General features: G+C 52.0%; 1 protein-coding gene across 1 annotated transcript in view; it reads left to right on the top strand.

Moving 5' to 3' along the window:
* ADAMTS14 (ADAM metallopeptidase with thrombospondin type 1 motif 14) overlaps positions 1-16,723 on the top strand; it is a 33,908-nt gene extending 17,185 nt beyond the window's left edge. Inside the window, exons 5-21 of the mRNA XM_063164132.1 lie at positions 838-994; positions 3,846-3,951; positions 4,057-4,200; positions 4,737-4,869; positions 4,991-5,104; positions 5,275-5,423; positions 6,031-6,206; positions 7,441-7,574; positions 8,461-8,584; positions 8,694-8,774; positions 8,925-9,088; positions 9,502-9,667; positions 10,362-10,494; positions 10,625-10,832; positions 12,025-12,151; positions 12,570-12,680; positions 13,845-16,723. Of these exons, the coding sequence (XP_063020202.1) occupies positions 838-994; positions 3,846-3,951; positions 4,057-4,200; positions 4,737-4,869; positions 4,991-5,104; positions 5,275-5,423; positions 6,031-6,206; positions 7,441-7,574; positions 8,461-8,584; positions 8,694-8,774; positions 8,925-9,088; positions 9,502-9,667; positions 10,362-10,494; positions 10,625-10,832; positions 12,025-12,151; positions 12,570-12,680; positions 13,845-14,167 (2,550 nt within the window). The 3' untranslated portion in view covers positions 14,168-16,723. The remainder of the gene's footprint in view (positions 1-837; positions 995-3,845; positions 3,952-4,056; positions 4,201-4,736; positions 4,870-4,990; positions 5,105-5,274; positions 5,424-6,030; positions 6,207-7,440; positions 7,575-8,460; positions 8,585-8,693; positions 8,775-8,924; positions 9,089-9,501; positions 9,668-10,361; positions 10,495-10,624; positions 10,833-12,024; positions 12,152-12,569; positions 12,681-13,844) is intronic.
* The last annotated feature ends 7,925 nt before the right edge of the window (positions 16,724-24,648 follow it).

Raw genomic sequence — 24,648 nt, 5'->3', positions numbered from 1 at the left:
AATTAAGGGGCTCTCAGGCAAAGATATGGGAGCAGGAATAACTGTTCTTTACTAGGAAAGAAAATAAAAGGATAAAATAAACAATGCAGTAAACCAAAACAACAGTGACAGAGTCAGAACATGACCTTACACCCTCTTGGTCAGGGTGTTGGCAGCAGTCCAATTGGAAATGTGGCTGCAGCCGTCCTGCAGTGTGAGGGGTGGTTCTGTTGGAGCAGTGATCCTGTAGAAAGGTGTATTCTTCCTCTGAAGATCCAGTGGGAGAGGCAGCTGCTGTTCCTCTGGGAAATCCAGTGGGGAAGCTGTGCTGGTGTTCCAGAATCTCCAGATTATATCTGGGTAGGAATGCTTGGCTCCTCCCTCTGGGCTCACATCTCACAATTGGATGTTATAGTTCTTATCAGTCAAGCAGGGACATTCAATAGCCTGTTATCAGCAAGTGACTTCCCAGAGAGAGGTGTGGTTGTAGAAGAGACAAGGAAAGCTGCCCACTTGACAGAAGACAACTGCCATACAGATGGCAAATAGAATACAATTTGCTTGGCGATCCAGGACAAGCTTATTCTACCCTCTTGGGAGACAAGAAGGAGAGGGAGGAGAAGAAGAGAGAAGGAGAGGAAGATACCCTTACCCTCTCTCAATTTGGAGCTCCAGCTCCTGATAGCTGCCGGGGGTGAAGAATGCGTGAACATTTGGGAGAATGAAGGAAATGCTTGCATTTCCTGCCTTCTTCCCCAAACCACCCCACTTGGGACAGCGCCTCCTTGGCTTGCAGGGGAAGGGCAGCAGCTGCTCCTGCCCTGCCCAGCAGTGGATTTCCCGTTGTTCTCCCTGCAGTCGGTGAGCCTGATCGAGCGGGGCAATCCCTCGCGCAGCCTGGAGCAGGTGTGCCGCTGGGCGCACTCGCAGCAGCGCCCCGACCCCGCGCACGCCGAGCACCACGACCACGCCGTCTTCCTCACCAGGCAAGATTTTGGGCCCGCAGGTATGCAAGGTACTGTATTTGTCTCGATCAGGTATGTGCAGTCTGCCCGGGGGGAAAAGCCAGCGAGGGGTGAGAGGATTTTCTTGTGAGTGCAGTTTCTTGGCCAGCAAGGTCCAGAAAAAGGTTATAAAAATCAGTATTTTTTTTTCTTCCCATGATGAGGAAGAGAGAGACAGAGAATTAATCCAGAGCATCAACCTGAATAGATAAAATGTCTTTATTTATTTATTCTCCTGCTCTTTGATTTCATTTACCAGTCCTCTCCTTGGCCCAAAATGCCTTAAAAATATTAAAAAAAAAGATAAAAAAAGATGAAATACTACAGGAAGCCCCATGGGGACAATCAATTTATTCTGTCCCTTGGAGGACCTTTAAAACCTGTTTTTATGTGGATTTATTTCTTGAACATGGGAGCATTCAATAAATCCTGGGCCAAAGAGGAAGTTCTACTGCAGGAATCTCTCACCCTCTTGGTGCAGAGATTGTGCTGGTGTGCTCTGAGAAGTTGGAGGCCTTGCTAATAAAAGTTTTCAGGAAAACATTCTGATGTTTCATGACTTCATTAGGAAAACAGGTGCTTTGGTGTTACCAGGAGAGGTGACTTGCCCTGTTCTGAGCCTGCTGCTTCCAAATTCCCATCTCCTCCTCTCCACGCTGGTGGCCAGGTCTGGATTTCCATCAGGAGGCTCCATTGATGCCGTGGATGGGGTTGGTATTGTCACTCTGATCTGTAGCACAGGTCCTCCTGGTGTGCACAGGAGGAAGAAAAGGTGGAGAAGGAAACCTGTCCTAACTTGGATGACCTCCCTGAGAAGGATCCCCCTCGGCAGGAGATGAACCTCAGGAGATATCCAGCTGGAAGCCCTCCTGAGTGTGCCAGTGGTCCTGTGGCCACCGAGTAGCGACCTTGGGTTGTGCCAAGCTGGCGTCCTGCCCTGGTCTCCTTGTCCAGAGTCACATGGGTGCAATACCAGCTTTTGTTCTGTTTTTCTAGACCCTTCCTGGCAAAGTGACTGTGTCCCAAGGCATTGGTGAGAGGACCTTTTTTGGCAGAAGGGGGAGGCTCCCTAGGCTGCCCCTTGGTGGGAAGGAGTTGTGAGATCCATGGAGCAGCCCTGCTCCAGGGGTGCTCCTTCCAGCAGCTCCTTCCCCTTTTCCCTGTGGATCTGGCTCTCTGCTTGTCACACACCTCCAGGACTTTCTGCAGAATCCCCGTGTCCTTGCCTGGCTGTGCTGCATGGCACAAGGAGCTCCTCATCCACTGGGAATCTCCCTCTGATCGGGCTGCTGGAATAGTAACACCGTGCTTGCTCTTGCCTCTTTTCCCCAAAACAAAGTCCTTTTGGACCCCCAACACTCTGTTAAGCTCAGGGACGTGTGGAATGAAGGACCAGAGTGTGGCACCAAACGATCCCAAATATGCCCTTTGAAGAGAAGAGCAGTGGACAGATGGGCTGTAAATTTTAATTGCTGCTGTAGAGGTCTTGTCCCTCTGCAGTGGGTGGCACAGAGGGGTTTTCTGGCCTGGGCTGAAGGATGCTTGTGCTCAGAATTAAATATTTTCCAGGTACTTACTTCTCATCATCATTCTCCTATGGAGAACCTTTTGTATTCCTTCCAATTCTTACTGGAGTCTCCCTTACAAAAACCTGCCTTTGTGAGCATCCACCTTTTCATATTCCTTTGTCCCATCTCCCATCCGCAGCTTCTTTGGTTGGAATTTATCCAATTTTCATCTTAGGCAAAATAAATTTGCCTTCCCCTTGTAGAGAAAGCTTCCCACGACTTTATTCTTTCTTGTGGAAAGCTTCATGAGGGTAAAAAAAATCTTTTCAAATGATTTATCCAGGGCTTGATTTATTACTCTATGGTTAAACCCCATTATGGGAGTGACTTGGTGTGGATCAAGTATCCCACAAGGATGGGATCTCTGTGGACCCCGTGGTTTGGCCAGGGTGGATGTAGGGGATGTGCATCTCCCTCAGCTCATCAGCACCCCTCTCCTGCTGCTGCCCATTCCTGGCTGACTGAACTCTGCCCTTGCAGCATCCCAGCCCCCAGGGCACAGTTATCCAGCATGGTCCTGCCCTGCTTTTGCCTCTCTGACATTTCAGTCCTTCCTTCACTAACTCCCTTGATGCCAAAAAGGGTCAGCCTCAACACACATAAAAAAAAAACTTCGGGAGTTAATTCTGGAGTGTGCCAACAATCTAATTGAATTGGGCAGAAATAAGGTGAAAAAGAAAGGAAAAGTGACCAAAATGGAGGTGATGTGTTGCTGCCTGGACAGGGGAAGATTCCTCTGCCCACAGCTACCCCACTGCACTGCACTTGATCGAGGGCTGGGTTCTGGGGCCGGGGCGGGTGCATGTGCGGGTGCGCCCTGTGGGAGCAGGGCTGTGGTTTAGGCAGGGCTCTGGGGAGAGCCTCGTGCCTTTTCTCCTCTCTCATTTTCCTTCTTTATTTGTTTTAAATGAAGAAAAATGCGGGGGAGGCCATTCCTGGGCTGGGAGGCCATGGCCACCCTTGCTGGCAGGGTGTTGTGGGGGCTGTTCCTGCCCTCCTGCCTGCCCAGGTGTGTTGGCACAAGGGCACAGTGGTGCCAGCAAGCCCCACAGCAACCTCTGCTGGCTTTTGGCACACACTGGTGAGCCTGTCCTTGGGCTGCCGCCCAAGTGACCTGGGCAGCTCCTCCTCTCCAGCGCCTTCACCTCTGTTTACTCTCCTGTAGCAGTGAAGCCAGGTTATGCATTTGTGGGTTTCTTTTTTTTTTTTCTTAATTTTTCATTTTTTCCCCTCCTCTCTCAAAGGTTTTCTCTCTCCTCTCCTCCTCTGTCCTTCCCTCCTGTCTTTGCCCCAGGCTATGCCCCGGTGACAGGGATGTGCCACCCTCTCCGCAGCTGCACCCTCAACCACGAGGACGGCTTCTCCTCGGCCTTTGTGGTGGCCCATGAGACCGGGCACGTGTAAGTTCTGGGGGCAGAGCTGGCTGGGGTGGTGCCCCTCCCTTTAAAAAGGGGGGTTTCCTTCTGCTGCTGCAGCTGTGAATCCCTCGGGATCTTCCCTTCCAGGTTGGGCATGGAGCACGACGGGCAGGGCAACCGCTGCGCCGACGAGACCAGCATGGGGAGCATCATGGCGCCGCTGGTGCAGGCCGCCTTCCACCGCTACCACTGGTCCCGCTGCAGCAAGCAGGAGCTCAACCGCTACATCCAGTACGCCCCTTCCAGCTGGGGGGGCATGGCCTCCCCTCAGACCCACACTTTTGGTGGCTTTTGGTACCCACAGGTGCTCCCAGGGCTGGTGGGCCTCTGGAGACAGGCTGGAAGAGATGGGGGTGTTTGGCCTGGAGGATAGAAGGCTCCGGGGAGGCCTTGGAGCCTCTTGCAGTGCCTAAAGGCTCCAGAGAGGGACTTTGGACAAGGGGGAATGGCTTCCCACTGACAGAGAGTAGGGTTAGAGGGGATATTAGGAAAAAGTTATTTCCTGCGAGAGAGGTGAGGCCCTTGCACAGGCTGCCCAGAGAAGTTGTGGCTGCCCCTGGATGCCTGGAAGTGTCCCAGGCCAGGCTGGACACTGGGGCTTGGGGCAACCTAGTCTAGTGGAAGGACTCCATGGCCTTGAAGGACCATTCTAACTCAAGCCATTCTGGGATTCCATGATAATTCAAATTCTCGGTAGCTGAATTTGGAGAGTGGCCTGGAGCTGAGGGATGGGGTGATCACAAGAAATCCTCTGTCTGACTCTGCAGCTCCTACGACTGCCTCCTGGATGATCCCTTTGAGCACCAGTGGCCCACACTACCCGAGCTGCCAGGAATTAATTATTCCATGGATGAGCAGTGCCGCTTTGACTTTGGTGTTGGCTACAAGACCTGCACAGCAGTGAGTAGGGGCTGCATGGCCACGCTGTCCCCCCTCCCCCAGGTCCCCAGCCAGCCTGGCTGCCAGCAGCCTGCTGGCACTCGCCGCTGCTGTCCCAGCCCAGCTCCTCTGTGCTCCTCAGTTCCGCACCTTCGACCCCTGCAAGCAGCTGTGGTGCAGCCACCCGGACAACCCCTACTTCTGCAAGACCAAGAAGGGGCCGCCCTTGGACGGCACTGAGTGCTCTCCTGGCAAGGTAGGGGCTGGTCCTGCTTCCTATGGGAGGGATGTGTCTGAGGGCATGATGAAGAGCACCTTCCTCCCGTGCTGTACCCTTTCTGTAGTGCTGTGGGTGCAGGAGGGCTCTCCACTGGTGCTGATTGCTTTGGAAGAGGCCTGGAACTCATTCCTTCTCCTCCCTTCCAGTGGTGCTTCAAGGGCCACTGCATCTGGAAGACGTCGGAGCAGCCTTACAGCCAGGATGGCAGCTGGAGCTCCTGGTCCAAGTTCGGCTCATGCTCCAGGACCTGTGGGGGAGGCGTGCGGTCCCGCAGCCGGAGCTGTGACAACCCACCGTATGTCTGGGCTCTGCCTCCCTCCCTTTGCCCAGCTGAAAGAGGCCATGAGCCAGGGGTTCCTGGCTCCTCCCCTTGTTGGCAGGGGGGGGACATCAGTTCCTGCAGGAGCTGTGCTATTGTATTTGCGGGGTGTCCCGATGAAAGCAGGAATGATGAATCTGGCTCCATGTTCTCAGAAGGCTAATTTATTATTTTATGATACTATATTATATTAAAGAATGCTATACTATACTAAAGAATACAGAAGGCTACAAAGATAATTATGAAAATTCGTGACTCTTTCCAGAGTCCTGACTCCACTTGACCCAGAGTGGCCAATAAGTCAAAACAATTCACATGAATCCAATGAAACAAGCACCTGTTGGATAAACAATCTCCAAACACATTCCAAAGCAGCAAAACACAGGAGAAGCAAATGAGATAATTATTGTTTTCCTTTTTCTCTGAGGCTTCTCAGCTTCCCAGGAGAAAAATCCTTGGCAAAGGGATTTTTCCAGAAAACATGAACGCCACACTGTGCCGTGTGTTGGGGCACTGAGCCGTGCTGGGGTTGAGCATCATTCCCTCTCCAGCCCTCTCACCAGCCACTGGGTTTGTTTTGCAGCCCAGCATACGGAGGGCGCCCGTGCCCGGGAGCCACCTACGAGTACCAGGTGTGCAATGCCGAGGAGTGCCCGGGGCCCTTCCAGGATTTCCGTGCCCAGCAGTGCTCCAAGCGCAACTCCTACTACACCCACCAGAACAGCAAACACTCCTGGCTTCCCTATGAGCACCATGACGGTGAGTGGTGGCGGGTCCTGGCAAAGGAGCAGCAGCCAGACTCCTCCAGAGGAATTCCTCTGCGTGGTGGCCATCACCCTGGGGTGGAGACTGTGCCAGCTGCACAGATGTTGGGCTGTGGGAAGCTCCTGAGCTGGAAACTGTTGTGCAATAAGCCGACATCAGGCAGGCAGCTTTTTAAAATCACGGAATCACAGAGTGGTTTGGGTTGGAAGGGACCTTAAAGATATTCTCATTCCCACCCTGCAGCCGTAGACAGGGACACCTTCCACTAGACCAGGTTACTCACAGTTGGAAGAACACTTCCAGGGGCAGCGACAGCTTCTCTGGGCAACCTGTGCCAGGGCCTCCCCACCTGCACAACACAGAATTTCTTCCCAATACCCTACCTAACCCTGCCTTCTGACAGTTTGAAGTCATTCCCAGTCTTCACAAGCTGAAGGGTGCTTGTGCTCAGAATTAAATATTTTCCAAGTTGTTGCTTCTCACCATCATTCTCCTATGGAGAACCTTTTGTACTCCTTCCAATTCTTACTGGAGTCTCCCTTACAAAAACCTGCCTTTTCATATTCCTTTGTCCCGTCTCCCATCCACAGCTTCTTTGGTTGGGAATTTATCCAATTTTCATCCTAGACAAAATGAATTTGCCTTCCCCTTGTAGAGAAAGCTTCCCACGACTTTATTCTTTCTTGTGGAAAGTTTCATGGGGTTAAAAGAAAAACCTTTTCAAATGATTTATCCAGGGCTTGGTTTTGTACTCTATGGTTAAACCCCATTATGGGGTTTAATGTGTCACACCTTTTTCCTTGTCCAAAGTCCCTCTCCAGCTTTCTTGGAGCCCCTTCAGGCACTGGAAGGGGCTCTAAGTTTCCCGGGAGCCTTCTGTTCTCCAGGCTGAACACTCCCAGCTCTCCCAGCCTGTTTCCAGAGCAGAGCTGCCTACTTGCATTGCAGCCTCATGTAGCATGTCCTGTCCTTCCCTTAATTTCCTGAGTGTACCAGGCAAACGTGTAGGCTCTAAAGCTGCAAATGGAGATCAGCCACATGAATGTCCTGGCCTTTGGAATTGTGACTGTGCTCTGGGGTACAGGCTGAGATGAGTTTCTGCCTTCACTCACCCTAATGAATTTCCACAACTCCTTTTTCCCCCCACCTCTCTTTTTCTCCCCCTTTCCACAACTCCTTTTCCCCCCACCCTCTCTTTTTCTCCCCCTTCCCTTTTCCTGTGCCACAGATGCTCAGAAGTGTGAGCTGATCTGCCAGTCTGAGGGCACGGGGGACGTGGTGTTCATGAACCAGGTGGTTCATGACGGGACCCGCTGCAGCTACCGAGACCCCTACAGCGTCTGTGTCCGGGGCGAGTGCCTGGTGAGGAGCTCCTGTGGGGCTGTCCCTGTCCTTTCCCTGGCCAGGAGGGAGCTCAGCCCCATGAGGGCATGGGTTTTTGTCCCTGAGGACCAAGCCCGTGTGCAGCAAAGGGGGATGGCAGAGCGATGGACTGGGCTGCTGTCGGGTACCTGTTGCTGATTTCCCGAATTCTGGGATTCTGGCTGGGCCATCCCTGGGGGCTCTCCTGTCGGGGGAGACCCTCCTGGAGTGGTCTTGTGTCAGGAAGAAGAAACCCACTGGATCTTTTAGGTCTTCGGGTTCTTGTTTATTGTTATCTTATCTAAAGTTTTGCATGCTGTCCACACCAGGCTCAGCGCATTGGAAAAGCACCACAAAAATGGCCAACAATCTCTTGTTACAAGGTCTTTCAAAGCTAAATTGTCCAATTAAGTACTAACACCTAGATTATTTCGCTTTTTAGCCAAATAACTGATCTCCAAAAGCCTGCAATGCGGACTTTTCCACCCAGTTACAAAATGCCACCCAAACCCATGAAGAAGGCAGAAGGAACCCAGGATGACACCCTGTGCCCTCCATCTTGCTTCCATCCACAACATACAAAAAATCCTATAACCTAAATTACCCACCTCAGTGATACACCTACACTGCTCTCTACAATCTACTTCACACCCTAGTGGATTATAGTCTATTCTGGAGTTTAGGAAACTTTCTCCATGAATGAGGATCAGAGTCAGTGCTCCCCTGGGGGTCAGGGCACCCCAGAGCAGACAGGGAAATATTCCCAGTGCTCTGGGTTTCCACAGGCCACAGGGCTGTAACCCTGGGCTGGGCTGCAGGGCTGTAATCCCTGGCTGGGCCTCAGGCATGTAACCCCCGGCTTGTCCTCTCATCCCCCGGGTGCCAGCACGTCGGCTGTGACAAGGAGGTTGGCTCCCTGAAGCAGGATGACAAGTGTGGGGTCTGCGGGGGGGACAATTCCCACTGCCGGACGGTGAAGGGGACATTGGCCAAGACCCCCAAGCAGCCAGGTGAGAGGCGTGGGTGGGCTTGGAAGCAGATTCACCAGCTGGATTCGTGTGTCCAGTTGGAGGAAACCTGCTCTTTTTCTTCCCTCCATCTTTCTTCCCTCCCTTTCAGGTGTTTTGAAGATGTTTGAGATCCCAGCTGGAGCAAGGCACCTTCAGATAGAGGAGATGGAGCCAGCATCACACAGCATCGGTGAGCATGCCCTAATGCACCTCTCCCTTCACCCTTTCTCAACCCTTTTCTCATAATTCCCACCAAAAAGGGTCTTGTTGAGGTCATTCCCATCCTCCAAAGTGAGTGACCAGAGGGAATGATATTGAAAATATCCCCTTTCTCCTCCAGCTGTTAAGAATCAAGCCACGGGGAACTTCATCCTCAATGCCAAGGGCCAAGAAGCCAAAAGCCAAGTGTTCATTGAGATGGGCTTGGAGTGGGAATACACTGTGGAACAAGGCAAGGAGAGCCTGAAAACCAGTGGTCCCCTGCACGAGGCCATCAGTGTTCTGGTAAGCCTGGCTGGCACTGGGGGGCTTGGGGACAGCTGTCACAGACAGGGGAGCTGGTTTGAGGTGTGATGTGGCAGGTGATGGAAGGATGTGGGTGGAGGAAGAGGCCATGTCATTAAATCCAGGGAATGAGCCAACGAAAAGCAAGGGGTGATGAGCTGTGCGAGGTAATGGCACAAGGATATGTTGCTGCATTTTGCTCTGCAGCAATTGCTTATGACTCCAAATCCCATTTTGGTTATGCTGGTATGTGGGGAATTAGAGGTTGGGTTCCCTGGACATGCAGGGAATGGCAGGTCTGCACTCCCATCCATCCCTGTGTCCCAGTTCTGGGCAGAGGCCACCTTGCCATGTGGTCCCTTTCCCATGGCATTATTCTTCCCCCTCTCTGACTGCTCCCTCTGTGCCTGCAGGTCATCCCTCAGGAGGAGGAGGTGAGGAGTAGCCTCATGTACAGGTACATCATCCACGAAGACCTGCTGCCCATGATTGGAAATAACAATGTCCTGCTGGAGGAGATGGATTCCTACGAGTGGGCCCTCAAGAGCTGGTCCCAGTGCTCCAAGGCGTGTGGAGGAGGTACCTTCTTCTTCATAGCATCCTACAGGGAATGCTTGGGGGATGCTTGGATATGGTAGAGGGTGTGTGAGCCCCTTGGGGCATCTCTGGCGTGGAGAAGTTGTTGCAAAGCAGTTCAAGTGAGCATTTTAGCCAGATTTCTTAGAGGAACAGGCTTGCATGATTGTGTGTGTGTACCTTTGTCTGTCTGTCCATAGACCTGCTAGGATTTTTAAATTCCTTGGCCGTTTTTAGCTGGATTAGAGCCAAGAAACAGTGATTTTGAAGATGATCACTACTAAAGTTTGCACAGAAGTAGGCGTGAGGTTTGCTGGTGAAAGCCTCATTTCCATACTGGGATCTGACCCTCAGATTGTGGGGGGCACCTTGTGCTCTGGGAATCAGAGTGGTTTGGGTTGGAACGAAGCTTTAAAGGCCACCTAGTCCAAACCCCTGCCACGGGCTGGGACATTTTCCACAAGCTGTGTGCACTACACAAGAGCTGGGGGACCCTGAGGGTGGGTCCAGCAGCCACACGAGCATCCTCACAAACCTTGGGTCCCACCTGAGTGGTGACATCTCAGAGCACATATCTCAGCAGGATATGTGGAATATGCAGGATATCCCAGCAGGATATGATGCAGGAGAAAGATCTGGGGGATTCTGGAGGGTCTCCCACACCCATCCCCTCACTGCCCACACTCTGCCCCCTCAGGCATCCAGTACACCAAGTACGGCTGCCGTCGGAAAAGCGACAACCGGATGGTGCATAGGAACTTCTGTGACAACAGCAAGAAGCCAAAGCCAATCCGGAGGCGCTGTAACCTCCAGGAATGCTCCCAGCCCATGTAAGTCCTCTCTGTGTGGCCCAAGGTGTTCCCACTCGTGATGGGGGCAGTTCAGGGTTGGATTGGGAGCATTTCCAGCATAAGCATCGCCTGAAACCCCTTCTCCTTGTCCATCTTTCCCCACTGGCAGGTGGGTGGCTGAGGAGTGGGGCACCTGCAGCCGCTCCTGCGGGAAGCTGGGGGTGCAGGCGCGGGCGGTGCAGTGCATGCAGCGCCTGCAGGATGGCACCAACCGCACCCTGCACAGCAAGAACTGCCCCGGGCAGCGCCCCGAGACGCGCCGGCCCTGCGGCCGCCTGCCCTGCCCCGCACAGTGGAGGACAGGGGCCTGGTCCGAGGTGAGGAGGAGGGTATGAGGGTGCTGTCTGGGTTTGGAAAGACAGGAGTCTGCTAAGGAAGGCAGGAGCCTCCTCTGAAATGGAGAATGCAAACCCTCCCCACCCCTCCAAATTGCTATAAATTTTAAATTAAGGGGCTCTCAGGCAAAAATATGGGAGCAGGAAATAACAGTTCTATTAAAGAAGGGAAGGAAAAAAATTATATAATAAACAATGCAGTACACCAGAACAACACTGACAGAGTCAGAACCCGACCTGACACCCTGTGGGGTGTTGGTAGCAGTCCAATTGGAAATGTGGCTGCAGTCCTCCTGCAGTGTCAGGGGTGGTTCTGTTGGAGCAGGGTTCCTGTAGAAGGGTTCAGTTTTCCTCTGAAGATCCAGTGGAAGTGACAGCTGCTGTTCCTCTGGGGAATCCCATGGACAAAGCCATGCTGGTCTCAAAAACCTCTGGATTGTATCTGGGTAGCAATGCTTGGCTCCTCCCTCTGGGCAGAGCATCTCACAATGGGATGTTGTAGTTCTTATCAGTCATGCAGTGACATTCAATAGTCTGTTATCAGCAGGTGTCCCCTCCCAGGGAGGTGTGAATGTGGTCACTCAAAGAGAGAGATAAGGCAAACTGCCCACTTGACAAAAGATAATCTGCCATACAGATGGTAACTGAAAACATCTTGCATTGCAATCTTCAACAGGTGGGTGTGAAGGTCAGGTGCTTATAGGGGTCATGGAGTAGAATCCTAGACTGGTTTGGTTCAAAGGGAGCTGTAAAGGTCACCCAGTCCAACCCCCCTGCCATGGACAGGAACAGTTTCCATCCGACCAGGTTGCTCAGAGTCCCACCCAGCCTGGCCTTGGATAAGGGTACAAGAGACAGTGATGTTTTCACAGAATGCTGGAATGGTTTGGGTTGGAAGGGACCTTAAAGCCCATCTTATTCCAACCCCTTGGTCAGGTCACCTTCTACTAGGCCAGATTGCTCCAAGCCTGGCTTTGAAAACTTCCATGGATGAGGGTACAAGGAAAAGTGAGAGGGGAGAGCATCCTTGTGCAGAGAGTGTGGGGGTTTGGGAGACAGGGAGGGAAACCCCACATCAGAAAGTAAAATCCACCTGAGGAACAGTCAGCAGCACATCCTGGGGGGCTGTGGGGGCTGTCACTGACTTCCTGTCTGTCTGTCTGTCTGGGCGCAGTGCTCGGTGACCTGTGGGGAAGGCGTCCAGCAGCGGCAGGTGGTGTGCAAGGGCAGTGACAGTGGCGCGCGCTGCGAGGGTGACAAGCCAGAGGCCATCCAGGGCTGCCACGTGGCCGTCTGCCCAGGTGAGAGGAGGAGGAGGTGGCACTGGGATGGGGAATGTGCTGGTGGGGCTCAACCCCCATGAATGCCTCCAGCCTGCTGTGGCTTCAGGAGATGCCAGTGGACGAGGTTGGGTTGAACATCCCTGATGTGGCTGGCAGTAAAAAAAAGTTAAACGCCAACCAAAATATTTCCCTTTTCTGCTCTTAGCCCTGGCATTGGCTGGTTTTGGGTTTTCTGGCAGTTTGAACTCGTGATGAGCTGGTGGAGATGGGCACCCTGGAGTTTATCTTGAGTGGGGTTTGACTTGCTTAAATGCCGGGTGCTTAAGGGATTTAATTTTTAAGGAGATCCTGCAAAACGAACCAAACACCCTTCCGAGGTATTTTGAGTGCCTTCAGCCTGCTGTGGCTGCTGGGCATTGTGGTGCTCTCTCTGCAGGGAAGCTCTCTGGCATCACCACCGGTGCCGATGCCGGTGACCACAGCACGACCAAAGGGCAGCGGGTGCCCCAGGAGGGAGCCAAAAACCCCGTGAGCAAGATCTCCTCCAGTAAGTGCTTGTGTAAGGGCGATGCTGCCCAGGATACCCCTCCTGAGGAGCTGTGCAGGCAGGGCAGAGCTGGGAGCGCACCCAGCGCCGCTCCCGGGGAGCTCCAGCCGCCGCTGCTGCCTCTGCTCCAGAGCGCAGTGCTCCATTGCCATCTCGTGGCCTGCGAGGTCCTGCAGTGCTGAGCTCCTTTTGCCTCCCGGTTTTTATGCCCTTTCCTTTTTACTTTGGAATTTTTTAAGCAGGTAAATGTCTTCTGGTTTTTCCTCCTTGGAGTCCTTCACAGCTGGGGCTCAGTGCATCTTGGTTTGGAGCATCCCTTGCTCTCTGTTTTTTCTCCATGCACAGAATCCCTCAGTGCTTTGGCTTCATTTTCCAAGTCCCTCTTGCCTGCTTCCTATGTGGATAGGCAGCACCCTTGTCTTGGTTTGGAAAGACAGGATTCTGCTAAGGAAGGCAGGAGCCTCCCCTGAAATGGAGAATGTAAACCCTCCCCACCCCTCCGAATTGCTATAAATTTTAAATTAAGGGGCTCTCAGGCAAAAATAAGGGAGCAAGAAATAACAGTTCTTTAACAGGAAAAAGGAAAAAAAAAAGGATAAAGTAAACAATGCAGTACACTAGAACAGCACTGACAGAGTCAGAACACAAGCTGACACCCTGTGGGATGTTGGTGGCAGTCCAATTGGAAATGTGGCTGCAGCCCTCCTGCAGGTGTCAGGGGTGGTTCTGTTGGAGCAAGGGGGTCTGTAGAGAAGGATGTATTCTCCCTCTGAAGATCCAGTGGAAGGAGAGGCAGCTGCTGTTCATCTGGGGAATCCCGTGGAGAAAGCCGTCCTGGTGTCTCAAAAACCTCTGGATTGTATCTGTGTAGCAATGCTTGGCTCCTCCCCCTGGGCGGAGCATCTTCCAATGGGATGTTATAGTTCTTATCAGACATGCAATGACATTCAATAGTCTGTTATCAGCAGATGTCCCCTCCCCAGGGAGGTGTGAATTTGGTCACTCAAAGAGAGAGATAAAGCAAACTTGACAAAGGTAATCTGCCATACAAGATGGTAACTGAAAACAACTTGCATTGCAATTTCCCTTTGCGAATCCCATGGGAGGAGTGCAGGGCTGGTAGCCCAATGCCACCTTATTTTGTGCTGCTCTGTCCCTCTGCAGGGGAGCCTTGCCTCGGGGACAAGTCCATCTTCTGCCAGATGGAGGTGCTGGCTCGCTACTGCTCCATCCCTGGATACAACAAGCTCTGCTGTGAATCCTGTGGGAAGAAAGCCTCCTCCACCACGGGCTCACCCCCTGCCACCAGCATTCCCCCAGGATCCACCACTGCCAGCCCTGCTCTGCCTCTCTTCCCCTACCCCACCGCCCCAGCTCGGGGGGAACCTGCTGGGGACCCCACTGTGGCACCTGGGCTATCCAGCAGTGCTTTCCCAGGGGAGCTGCCAGCCCCCAGGGAGCAGGGAAGGGGCCAGGGGGCCAGGTAACCTGCTCAGAACCACCTCCCTGTGAGGCTGGCTAAGCCTTTCTCCCCTTCCCTCCTGTTCTCTCCACCTTTGTCCTCTCCCCCAACTTCCAGCAATGGTCTTCATGGATGGCACTGCCAGGCTTGGGAATGACCTGGCTCCACACCCAGAAATTCCTGGGAAAACCACTAATTTCCCATGGTCCTGCTTGCCCTCCCAGCTGTGCCATGGTGCTTTTGGACAGTGCTGTGGGAAAAAAAGGTGGAAAAGAGCAAAAAAAAAAAGCTGTGGGAACACAGGCTGCTTCCTCCCAAGGTGCTAAAAAGATGTGGGAGGGACATGGCTTTAATGTTGCATTTTCCTTCCCCCTGCTCCAAGCAGCAGCCCAGGATGTGCTGGACAGGAGGGTCCTGGCTTGGTGGTTCAGCCCTGGAGCTTGGGGAGAGCAATGGGAGGGTCCTGGGAATCTGGTGGGGAAAAGTGGAGGGGAGGTGCTGAGGTGAGGAGAGGGGAAATGTGGGGAAATCCCAAACTGCTGCTTTGGGCTGTCCCTGGTGGGGTAGAGAGTTTTGGAAATGTGTCTGGGGGAAGGTGGAACGTGCCAAGCACAGAGCTGCTTCTGTCCTGGAGGCAGGAGATGGTCCAGGAGATTCCAAAGTGAGCAATAAGAACCACAGGTCAAAGACCAAAAATTGGTGTCAAAAATGCCTGTCACCTGGGGGTGACTTTTTTTTTTTAGCCAGTACTGCCCTTGGCCAGCCCTGAGCTGTTATCAATGCTCAGGATCACCAGGATCACCTTGGGCCCAGTGCTTCTGGGGCAGCAACAGCTTCCAGGGGGAAATGGGGAGCCAGGAGTGGATTTTAGGGCAGTCACAAAGAGAGGAGGGAGCCAAGGATTCATCTGCATCTCTCATTGCTTGGGAAGGGGTGGAGAGGGGGTGATTAATGCCGTTACAAATTATTGTGCCAAGTACTAAACGTTTGCACAGCACTTTAGGAGCCTTGGGCTGCCCTCTCCTTGCTGGGTGTTGGGCCAGCTCTGGGCACAGGGTTTGCCTTGACAAGTTTCAGTCCTCAAAAACCTCCCACAAATGGTGTCCCTGATGGGGCTTCCATGGTTTTGGTACTTTGGTACCTCTGGGTGCAGTGGCAGGGGAAGGTGGGGGAGGAAGTTTTGGGAATGGGGAGGTGGAGCCCCAGGAAGGCAAGGCTTGGCAGCCAGACCACTTTGGCATTGTAAAGAGGGATGTCCTTGGCAGCACATGCATGGTGTGGGTGCTGGCCCTGAGGCTGCTGCTTCCCTGGTGTCCAAGGAGTAGGATGGGGCATCCCTAGGGACAGTGTTTATGAGCTCTGCAGGTAGCCAGGCCTGGCTGGTGAGGTGGCCTGGGTGATTTTCCCATGGATTGTGCCAGGGTTGAGGTGCTTGCTTTGCCTGAAATGGATGGAGACCCCTCTGCATTCTGGATGTTTCAAGTATTGGACTCTTCATTGCTCCCCCAGAGTTTCCCCACACTCTCCTGCTGCTGAGGCACAGCTGGATGAGCTTTTTTCCAACTCCTATTGAAGCACCTCAGGCTGGAGGTCCTTGGCCTCCTGGGTGCTGCCCTTTGGCCTTAGGTGGGCATCCCAAAACCTGGAACAAAACCCCCATCTGTCTGAGCCACACAGCTGGCACACGTCCCAGGAGTGGGCACATGGAGTGCCCAGACACAGGACAGGCAGGGATTGGCACCCACAGGGCATCCTGTGGGATACCAGGGTGGGGTTCATCCCTTGGGATGCCTCCACTTCTGCTGTGCCCCTTGCCAGCCCCTCCATGGGAGTGCCAGCATTTATTTATTGTGCCAAAGATAACGCTTTGTTTGCTCTGCAAGGAGCATGACAAAAAGACCTCCTTTCCCCTCAAAAATGGGCTGTGATGGCCTTCCTCTGAAATTCCCACTGCTCCCCTCCCTTCCTTGCTGGCCTAGGCTTTGGTGCTTTATTGCTTTAGGACTATTTGCAGTGGTCCCTCCCTACCCCTCAGGGCAGAGCTGGGGCTGGGCACTGACCCAGTCCCTGGGGGTGTATGGGCAGGGGGCTGCACTGCGGATGCTGATCCTGACCTCAGGATCACCTGAGAGCTGGGGGAGATCTAAAGCAGGCTGGGATAGCCCCCCCAGCAGTGGGGGTGCTCTGGGGTGGTGGTGCTGCAGGGCTGGCACCCAGCTCTGCGCATCTCCTGGAGTGCTTTGGGCTGGAAGGAGCTGTAAAGCTTACCTGGTTCCAGCCCTCCTCACCTTCCACTAGCCCAGGCTGCCCTATCCTGGCCTTGGACAGTTCCAGGGATCCAGGGGGATTTATTCCAGCTGAAGGCAGGCTGAGCTTGGGTGGCTTTGCCCTGTTTCTGGTCCTGTCTCCAGGAGGAGAGGGTGACTCTGGTCCCTGCACCCTCCCAAGGCAGGGGGGTGCATGGAGTCGTTCCTGTGCTGTAACCTTGTCCAGTGTTACCTTGATGTATAAAGTTTTGTACATATGAGATTCAGAGCTTTTTAACTTTTAATATTTATTAATTTTGTTGGGTTCTTTTTTTTTTTTTTTGAACTCTAACATAATGTATAAAAAATAAAAATAAATCCACATAAAAATCTCTTGCTGTTGATCTATTTTGGGGATGTGTGTGTGGAGGCGGAAGTAAGAGCATGACCCATATATGGTTGTTGAAATGGATTTACTTTGTGTTACTTCAACCCAGTTCCTCCTCTTTATCAGCCAGAATTTCACATTGCTGATTTGAGGAGGAAGAACATCTCTAGAGGTACATATATATAGATATCGCAGACTTCTTTTATGAAAAATCCTTTCCTTAGGATTTTTTCTCCTGAGAAGCTGAGAGGCCTCAGGAACAAAACGTAAACATTGATTATCTGCTGCTGTGGAATGCAACAGGTGTGTCTGTGATTGGCCCATGTTGGATGTTTGTAATTAATGACCAATCACAGTCAGCTGGCTCAGACAGAGAGTCCGAGCCACAAACCTTTATCATTCTTTATTTTTCTATTCTTAGCTAGCCTTCTGATGAAATCCTTCCTTCCATTCTTTTAGTATAGTTTTAATGTAATATATATTATAAAATAATAAATCAAGCCTTCTGAAACATGGAGTCAGATCTTCGTCTCTTCCCTCATCCTGAGACCCCTGTGAACACTGTCATATATAGATACAGACACATAAATAGTTAAACCAGTGCAAAAATAAATATTGATGTGTCACTGGTTCAGGCCAAAAAGAGCCCCTGATGCCACAGCCAGGTAAAAAATGAAAAGAGGTGAAACCAGGGTGGGGATGAGGCCAGAGGGAAGTGTCAGGGTGTATTACAGCGTCCTGAGTGGGTCGCTGGAGGTGAGAGAGAGACGAGAATCTTGTTTCTTGATCAGAAGGCTGGGTTTATTGATATATGATATATAATACATTATGACTATACTAAATAGAATAAAGAGAGAAGTTTGCAGAGGCTTGCTAGGCTAAGAATAGAAAGAAAGAATCCATAACAAAGTTGTGTCCAGGGACTCTGTCCCTAGCTTGCACTTGTGATTGGCCATTAATTATAAACATGGGAACATGAACCAATCACCAATCAAAATAGGTGCATCCTATTGCATTCCACAGCAGCTGATAACAATTGTTTACATTCTCTTCTGAGGCCTCTGCCTTCCAGAAGACGCAGAAATCTGAAAGAAAGGATTTCTGTGAAAAAATGTCTGCGACATCTCACCTTTCTAAATTGTATAAAATAAAAGAAAAATGCTGATGTGAAATGAACAGGAAATTCCTTCACCTGTAAAATATACAATACTAACAAATCACTAAAACAATCCTACAATCTAAGAAAAATGCAAAAAACAATGCAAAGAAAATTCAAGTCCAAGCAGCTGAGTTTCAGGAACAGTCCATGAGCTGAAGTTGTTTCTTTTGGACATCTGAGAGTCCTTTTTGGTCCTGAAAACAAACTTGCTGCAAAAAGAATCCCATCAATAGTTACCAAAAAACCATTGACAGTCTTACAACAATTTCAAATAATCTGAACAATTTTGGAATGTCCTTTTCTTGGCCCTTCAATGCTTCACTGCTTCAGAGCTGCTGCCTGCTATTTTCAATCTTTTTTATTTAATTTTAATTTTTTTTTTTTGATTGAAAAGCAAAAGAGCAGCAGCTGAGCAGAGCAGTGCCAGAGAAGGAAAGGCCCTGGGGGCCCTCTCCCATGATGGACCAGGAACCCCAAAACTGGCCCACAAAGGGGGACCAGGACCGGTAGGAGGAACCAGAATTCCCAGAAACATAAGGAGGCCACGCAATGGGCCTGGCCCAGGAACTTCCTGAGCCCAACGGCCCAGGCCAAACCCATGAAGCAGGCTCTGCATTCCCACAGGCCTGCACCCTGCTGCCAGCACAATGGCAGCACGGGTAGTGAGATGCTTCCTTTCCCCAAAACCACTGAGGCATGCCAGCAGCAGGGAAATAGAAGCCTTCCCCAGCAATCCCATCTGGGGTCTGGAGATGTTTGTTCCCCACAGCAAACCAGCTATGGTCTCCTCCAACTGTGCCCTGCCCTGCCCTCCTCTGCACTGCAAACGCAGCAGGTGTATCTTCCATCCGCCCCATGGCATCACCCCCTCCGGGCTGGGGACCAGAGGCAGGGCTCTCAGGATGCATCTGCCCCCCCATGCCACTAGGACGCAGGAGAGGCGGCAGCCTCCATGGGACCACCCCCGAAAAACCACTCCTGAACCCACCGAGAATGCTGATCTTAAAAATCGGCAAACGCAGTGCCCCCAGAGTCAACTGGCAGGCAGCCCCCGCTCCATGGAAGGAGAGACTCCCCGCCAGCGCGGCTGCTACAGCAGCCAGTCTGGGATGGTCCGAGTTCGAACAAGCCGCCGGCTCCAGGGCAGTCTCTGACGCCGACACGGAGGGCAGAGCCTCCGACAACGGCAGAGCCGCTGGAACGGCCAGTGGAAGCAGCGGGGGGGAAGCCGGAACCGGGGAGGGAATCACGCTGAGTGTAGGAACAGCCACGGGCTGCCCCAAGGTTCCCGCGGGTTTGGGACCGTCTTCCACACCATCCTGAACAGGGACTGTCTCGGCTTGAGGCGGTGAGGAGGCCGATGGAAGTGGCGGAGGGGCCGAAGGGGCCGATGAGATCTACTCCGCTGAGCCGGAAGTTGGAGATGCATTGTCGTTGTTGCCTATCAACTCAGCAGGGACCGGAAGTGCTGTCTCTACAGTCTCCGACGCAGGCGCTGGCAGGGGCGGGGATGCCGGTGAAGCCGTGGGCGGGACCGCCTGGAGAGGCGGAGACGGGATCACTCGGAGAGGTGGTGCTGGCAGGTCCGGAGAAGCCTCAGAGACCGGTGCCGCACCCATGTCTGAAGGAGGTGGAGTCTGGGAGGCCGGCTGTGGCAGCACCACCTCCTCCCATACCCCCAGAGAGAGAGAAGGCGGGGGAGGAGAAAATCCCATTTGCACAGGCTCGGGAGAAAAAGTAAAAAAAACTTCTTCGCGCGGCGAAGTTTCAGCCCCCCCCGCCGCGAAGCAAAGGGGGCTGGGAAGCAGAATCTCATCCCCCACGGGGTCTTCTCCCAGGGACGGTGGAAACGGAGCCTGCCCATAGCAGTTAGAAATCCATTGAAAGACAGCTGCTCTGCGTTTCAGAACTGGGAAGAGCTTTATAAATGCTGGGTAGATAGAAGGCAAAAGACGCCCCTCCCTCCAGACAAACTGGATAATCGAGTCCATGCACTCCCAGACTAAAACATCCAAAGCGTACAGGACATCAGTAAAGAACCCAAAAAGCTTTGCCCATCGAAAGAACTCATAGAGATCTGTTGCTGACAGAAAAAAACCATCTTCTCTATACCAGTGTTGCCAGAGAGCAATAAGGTTCTCCTCTGAAGGAGTAAAAGGAACCTCTTCCTCCAAGGCATATGTCTGCCATACAAAAAGCCACAAACTACGAAGGGCTGAATCCTCAGGGATAGAAAAGCCAACAGTACCTTTTGAAAGAGTCCAGCTTGCTCTGGCCAGCTCCACGGGTCTGCTGCTCGTTCCGAACATCTTCCTGAAGGTTTTCCAGAAGAAGGTTCTCTTTGTGGTCAACCTTGGCTGTGAACTCTGTCCAAATCAGGATCTTCAGTTCTTCAGCTCCTGGCTTGAATCCACTTCTGTGGTCACTTCAAAGTAACCATCGAATGCTACACATACAGGATTTTTACCCAGTGCAGCAATTTGCTCCTCTGGTCTTATCAGATTAATCTTTGCTCTGACACGAGGGGTCACCAGATATTACAGCGTCCTGTTGAAGGTCTCCATGGTGAGAGAAAGATGGTGAATCTTGTTTCTTGATCAGAAGGCTGGGTTTATTGATATATGATATATAATACATTATGACTATACTAAATAGAATAAAGAGAGAAGTTTGCAGAGGCTTGCTAGGCTAAGAATAGAAAGAAAGAATCCATAACAAAGTTGTGTCCAGGGACTCTGTCCCTAGCTTGCACTTGTGATTGGCCCTTAATTATAAACATGGGGACATGAACCAATCACCAATCAAAATAGGTGCATCCTATTGCATTCCACAGCAGCTGATAACAATTGTTTACATTCTCTTCTGAGGCCTCTGCCTTCCAGAAGACGCAGAAATCTGAAAGAAAGGATTTCTGTGAAAAAATGTCTGCGACAGGGTGTGTTTTGGCAACCTCCCTTTTCCTGTTTGGTGCCAAAACCCAGTTCCTGTTGCTGGGGTTTTTAGGCAAACTCTCTGAAAGGTTTGGTGCTGCCTCAGTTGTCCCAGCTCATGGACGCTCCACTCCATCCTCAGAGCAGCAGTTCCCCCTCAAGGACCACTCCTGCCTTGCTTCCCGCCTTTTGCACGCAGGGCAGGGCTGGGAGGGGACACTTGGGTGGTCCCCAGGGCCACTTTTTATCAAGGACCATTGTGGCAATGCCCAGCTGGTGGCACCTGCATGGGAGGGAGGGGAGAACAACATGGCTTTGCCCTCAGGGGTGTGGGAGCTGCTCTAAAGTCATTTCACACAAACTGGGGCTTCCTGTGGAAACTTCAGGTGTTGGTGATTGACTTCACTGTGATTGACAATTTACTTCATTGGTGGCCATTGGTGCTGCTGCAATCCCTCAAAAAAGGCTTTATTTTCCTCTTTGCTGCTTTACACCCTTTGAAATGTCTCCTGCAGCCCTCTGGTTCTCAGAGTGATGGTGGAACCACTGCCTCTTTCAGTGTAATGAAGTCACTCTGTCCTTCCCCTTGTGTTTTTCATGGCCCCTTCCAAAAGGTGAAACCCAAACCTCGCCAGGCCATTCCTTAAATCCCAGCCACACTGGATTCCTCTGGATCTTTGCAGTGCCTGCTTTTACAAGTGCTTTGCAAACCCTGCCTGGATTTTACCATGGAAAAACTCTTCCACCTCTCTGTTGGGTGCTTCCCTTCCACACAGCATCACTACAGCTCATCACACCTTCAGCTTTTTAGGCTGCAGCAGCCACAATATTTAGCCAAGGAGGGATTTAGGTGTTTGTAAGGGACAGGAGAGGCTTGCAGCTGGTGTGGTTGTGGCTTTTCTTGCTGGGATGGCCAGGCCAGGCCAGGCTGGATGGGTCTTGGAGCAACTTGGTCTGGTGGAGGATGCCCTGCCCATGGCAGGAGGTGGAATGAGGTGATGTGACCGTGTTCACAGGGGTTCTTGGATGAGGGAAGAGATGAAGGATCTGACTCCATGTTTCAGAAGGCTTGATTTATTAGTTTATTATGTGCATTACATTAAAACTATACTAAAATATTAGAAGAAAAGGATTTAATCAGAAGGCCAGCTAAGAATAGAACAGAATGATAGCAAAGGTTTGTAACTTGGGCTCTGTGTCCAAGCCAGCTCACTGTGATTGGCCATAAATTACAAACAACCACATGAGACCAATCACAGATCTACCTGTTGCATTCCACAGCAGCAGATAATCAATGTTTACATTTTGTCCCTGCGGCCTCTCAGCTTCTCAGGAGGAAAAATGCTAAGGAAAGGATTTTTCATGAAAAGATGTCTGCGACATGGTGAGATTTAAAGTCCCTTGCAACCCAAACCAGTCAGGGATTTGGGTTCTGTGAGATGGGGCAGAGCAGGTGCTTGTCCCCACCAGAACTGGAATTATGGCTGTGTCTCCAAACACCTTCTTCACTGCTCATTTCCCTGCTGCAGTTATTGCATCCCTCCCATTTCTCACACTCTTGGCCAGGACTGCAGTGGGTGGAACAGTTTTCTAGGAAAGCTTCAGCTTTCTTTCCCATGGCTTTTGCCAAAGGATTTAATCTCAGCCTTGCTGGCTCAGCTCAGCCACTTCCCTGCCTGACTCACCAGCCCTGGCCTTGAGCTTTCCCCCACAGCTTTTCCTGCAGGGATCTGCTCATGGCACAGCTGCTGTGCTTTGCTGCTGTGTCCTGTGCAGCTTCCCAGCTGTGTCCCTGCACTCCTGATGGTTGGGCAGGTTATAACAGCACCCTGCCAGCTGCTGCTCCTGGGATGCTCCAGATTGATTCCCCTGTGGCTGTCAGAGAAGCTGTGCATGTCCCAGGAATGCCCTGCAGGGATCCTGCTGTGATGTGCATGTCCCAGGAATGCCCTGCAGGGATCCAGCTGTGATGTGCATGTCCCAGGAATGCCCTGCAGGGATCCTGCTGTGATGTGCATGTCCCAGGCACGCCCTGCAGGGATCCTGGTGTGATGTGCATGTCCCAGGAATGGCCTGCAGGGATCCTGGTGTGATGTGCATGTCCCAGGGCAGCTGCCAGCCCTGCAGTGGAGGTTTGGGATGTGCAGCTTCATGTGAGGTTTGCTGTTGCCACAGTTCAGCGCTGGGATTTCCACTGCTGCTTTGGTGAGTTACAAACTGATTTTTTTTAATTTTTTTGTTGGTGTTTTTTTTTTTTTTTTTTTTTTTTTTTTTTTGTGTGTGTGTGGAGATTGAGGACTCTCTAGGGGCCAGCAGTCAGGAAATACAATTTTCATTTCAGGCTGCCTAGGAAGGAGAGAGCAGTGGCTGATCAGAGAGAGCTCTGTCCAGCACTTCAGAGCCGCCCCTCCATTAAATTCCCAAGGAGAGCTGATCCTCACATTCTTTCAGCTGCATTCCCTCACTCTTCCTCGTGAGTAGTTTTGTCTCTGCAGCCAGCTGGAGCAGACAGACAGACAGACAGACAGGCAGACAATGTTTTATTGCCCCATTTGGAGGGTGGTGTCCATGTGCTCTCCTGAGGGCTGGAGGGGATGTCCTGGCAATAAGAGTGACTTGCAGCGGGAAAGAAAACACAAAACTGCTTGTGCTGGCAAGCCTGGATATGGAGGGGCTTGACAGCTGGCCTGCAAGCAAAGCTGAGTTAATAAAAAAAATAACAATTAATGATTTTCGAGTGTATCCATAGCAAGGAAGAAGACAAAGCTGTCAGCGTGTATCTTAGAAAAGATGCATGAGAATTTTTGCAAGCTAGGCTATGAGCATAAGTAGATGTGTATGTGCCTTATTAAATTTCTGTAAAACTTTTGCCAATTATATTGACGTTAATTGCTTTGCACCAATGAATACAGTAAGTTATTGTGATGTAGTTAATGACTTAATATCATGCTTTGTTAAGAGTGTATAAGCTGGAGAACAGGCAGAATAAAAAAATCTTATTTCTTTTTAGACCTTAATGACATGTTTGTCACGTCCGACCTAACGGTGACACCTGGAGGCAGGAGGGGACGGCATTGCCACCCCGAACCCGGCTCAGGAGGGTGAGGGCTGCCCCTGGTCCATCGCAGAGGTCCCTGGAGCTCCTGTGCCGCTCGTGGGACATCCCTGGGAGCCGGAGCGAGGGTTTGGGATGCGGCTGCAGCCGCTGGAGGTCACTGCTGCTCTGCAGCTCCGCACGGAACGCGGCTCCTGGAGGGGCCACAGGAGCGCTGTGACATCCCTGGGAGATGGATGGACAGAGGCTGCCCTGGGGATCCTCACCAGCAGTCACACCTGGCACTCCAACCCCGCCCGATTGTCCCTGTCCCTCGCTGCTGGATGGAGGGACTCCTTGGGAGGCTGAGGGAGCTGGCAGGGGGCTCAGCCTGGAGCAAAGGAGGCTCAGGGGGGCCCTTGTGGCTCTGCACAACTCCCTGCCAGGAGGGGACAGCCAGGGGGGGTCGGGCTGTGCTGCCAGGGAACAGGGACAGGACAAGGGGAAAGGGCCTCAGGCTGGGCCAGGGGAGGCTGGAAATGAGGGGAAATTCCTTCACAGAGAGGGCTGGCAAGCACTGGAACAGGCTGGGTAAAATAAATTCACATCCCGGTCCCTTTCTGCCCATCCGAACTGAGGGGACTCCATTCCAGCTCTGCAGGCACAGTGTCAACTTTACTGGGGACCTGGGGCTGAGAGGTCTCTTCTGGGAGGGGTTGGAGCCATTGCCAAGGAAATGGGTGACTTCA

Source organism: Melospiza melodia, chromosome 9 (assembly GCF_035770615.1).
Source record: "Melospiza melodia melodia isolate bMelMel2 chromosome 9, bMelMel2.pri, whole genome shotgun sequence".
Lineage (NCBI taxonomy): Eukaryota > Metazoa > Chordata > Aves > Passeriformes > Passerellidae > Melospiza > Melospiza melodia.
Note: the sequence above shows the minus strand (reverse complement) of the source record. Positions and strands in the feature narration are given on the sequence as shown.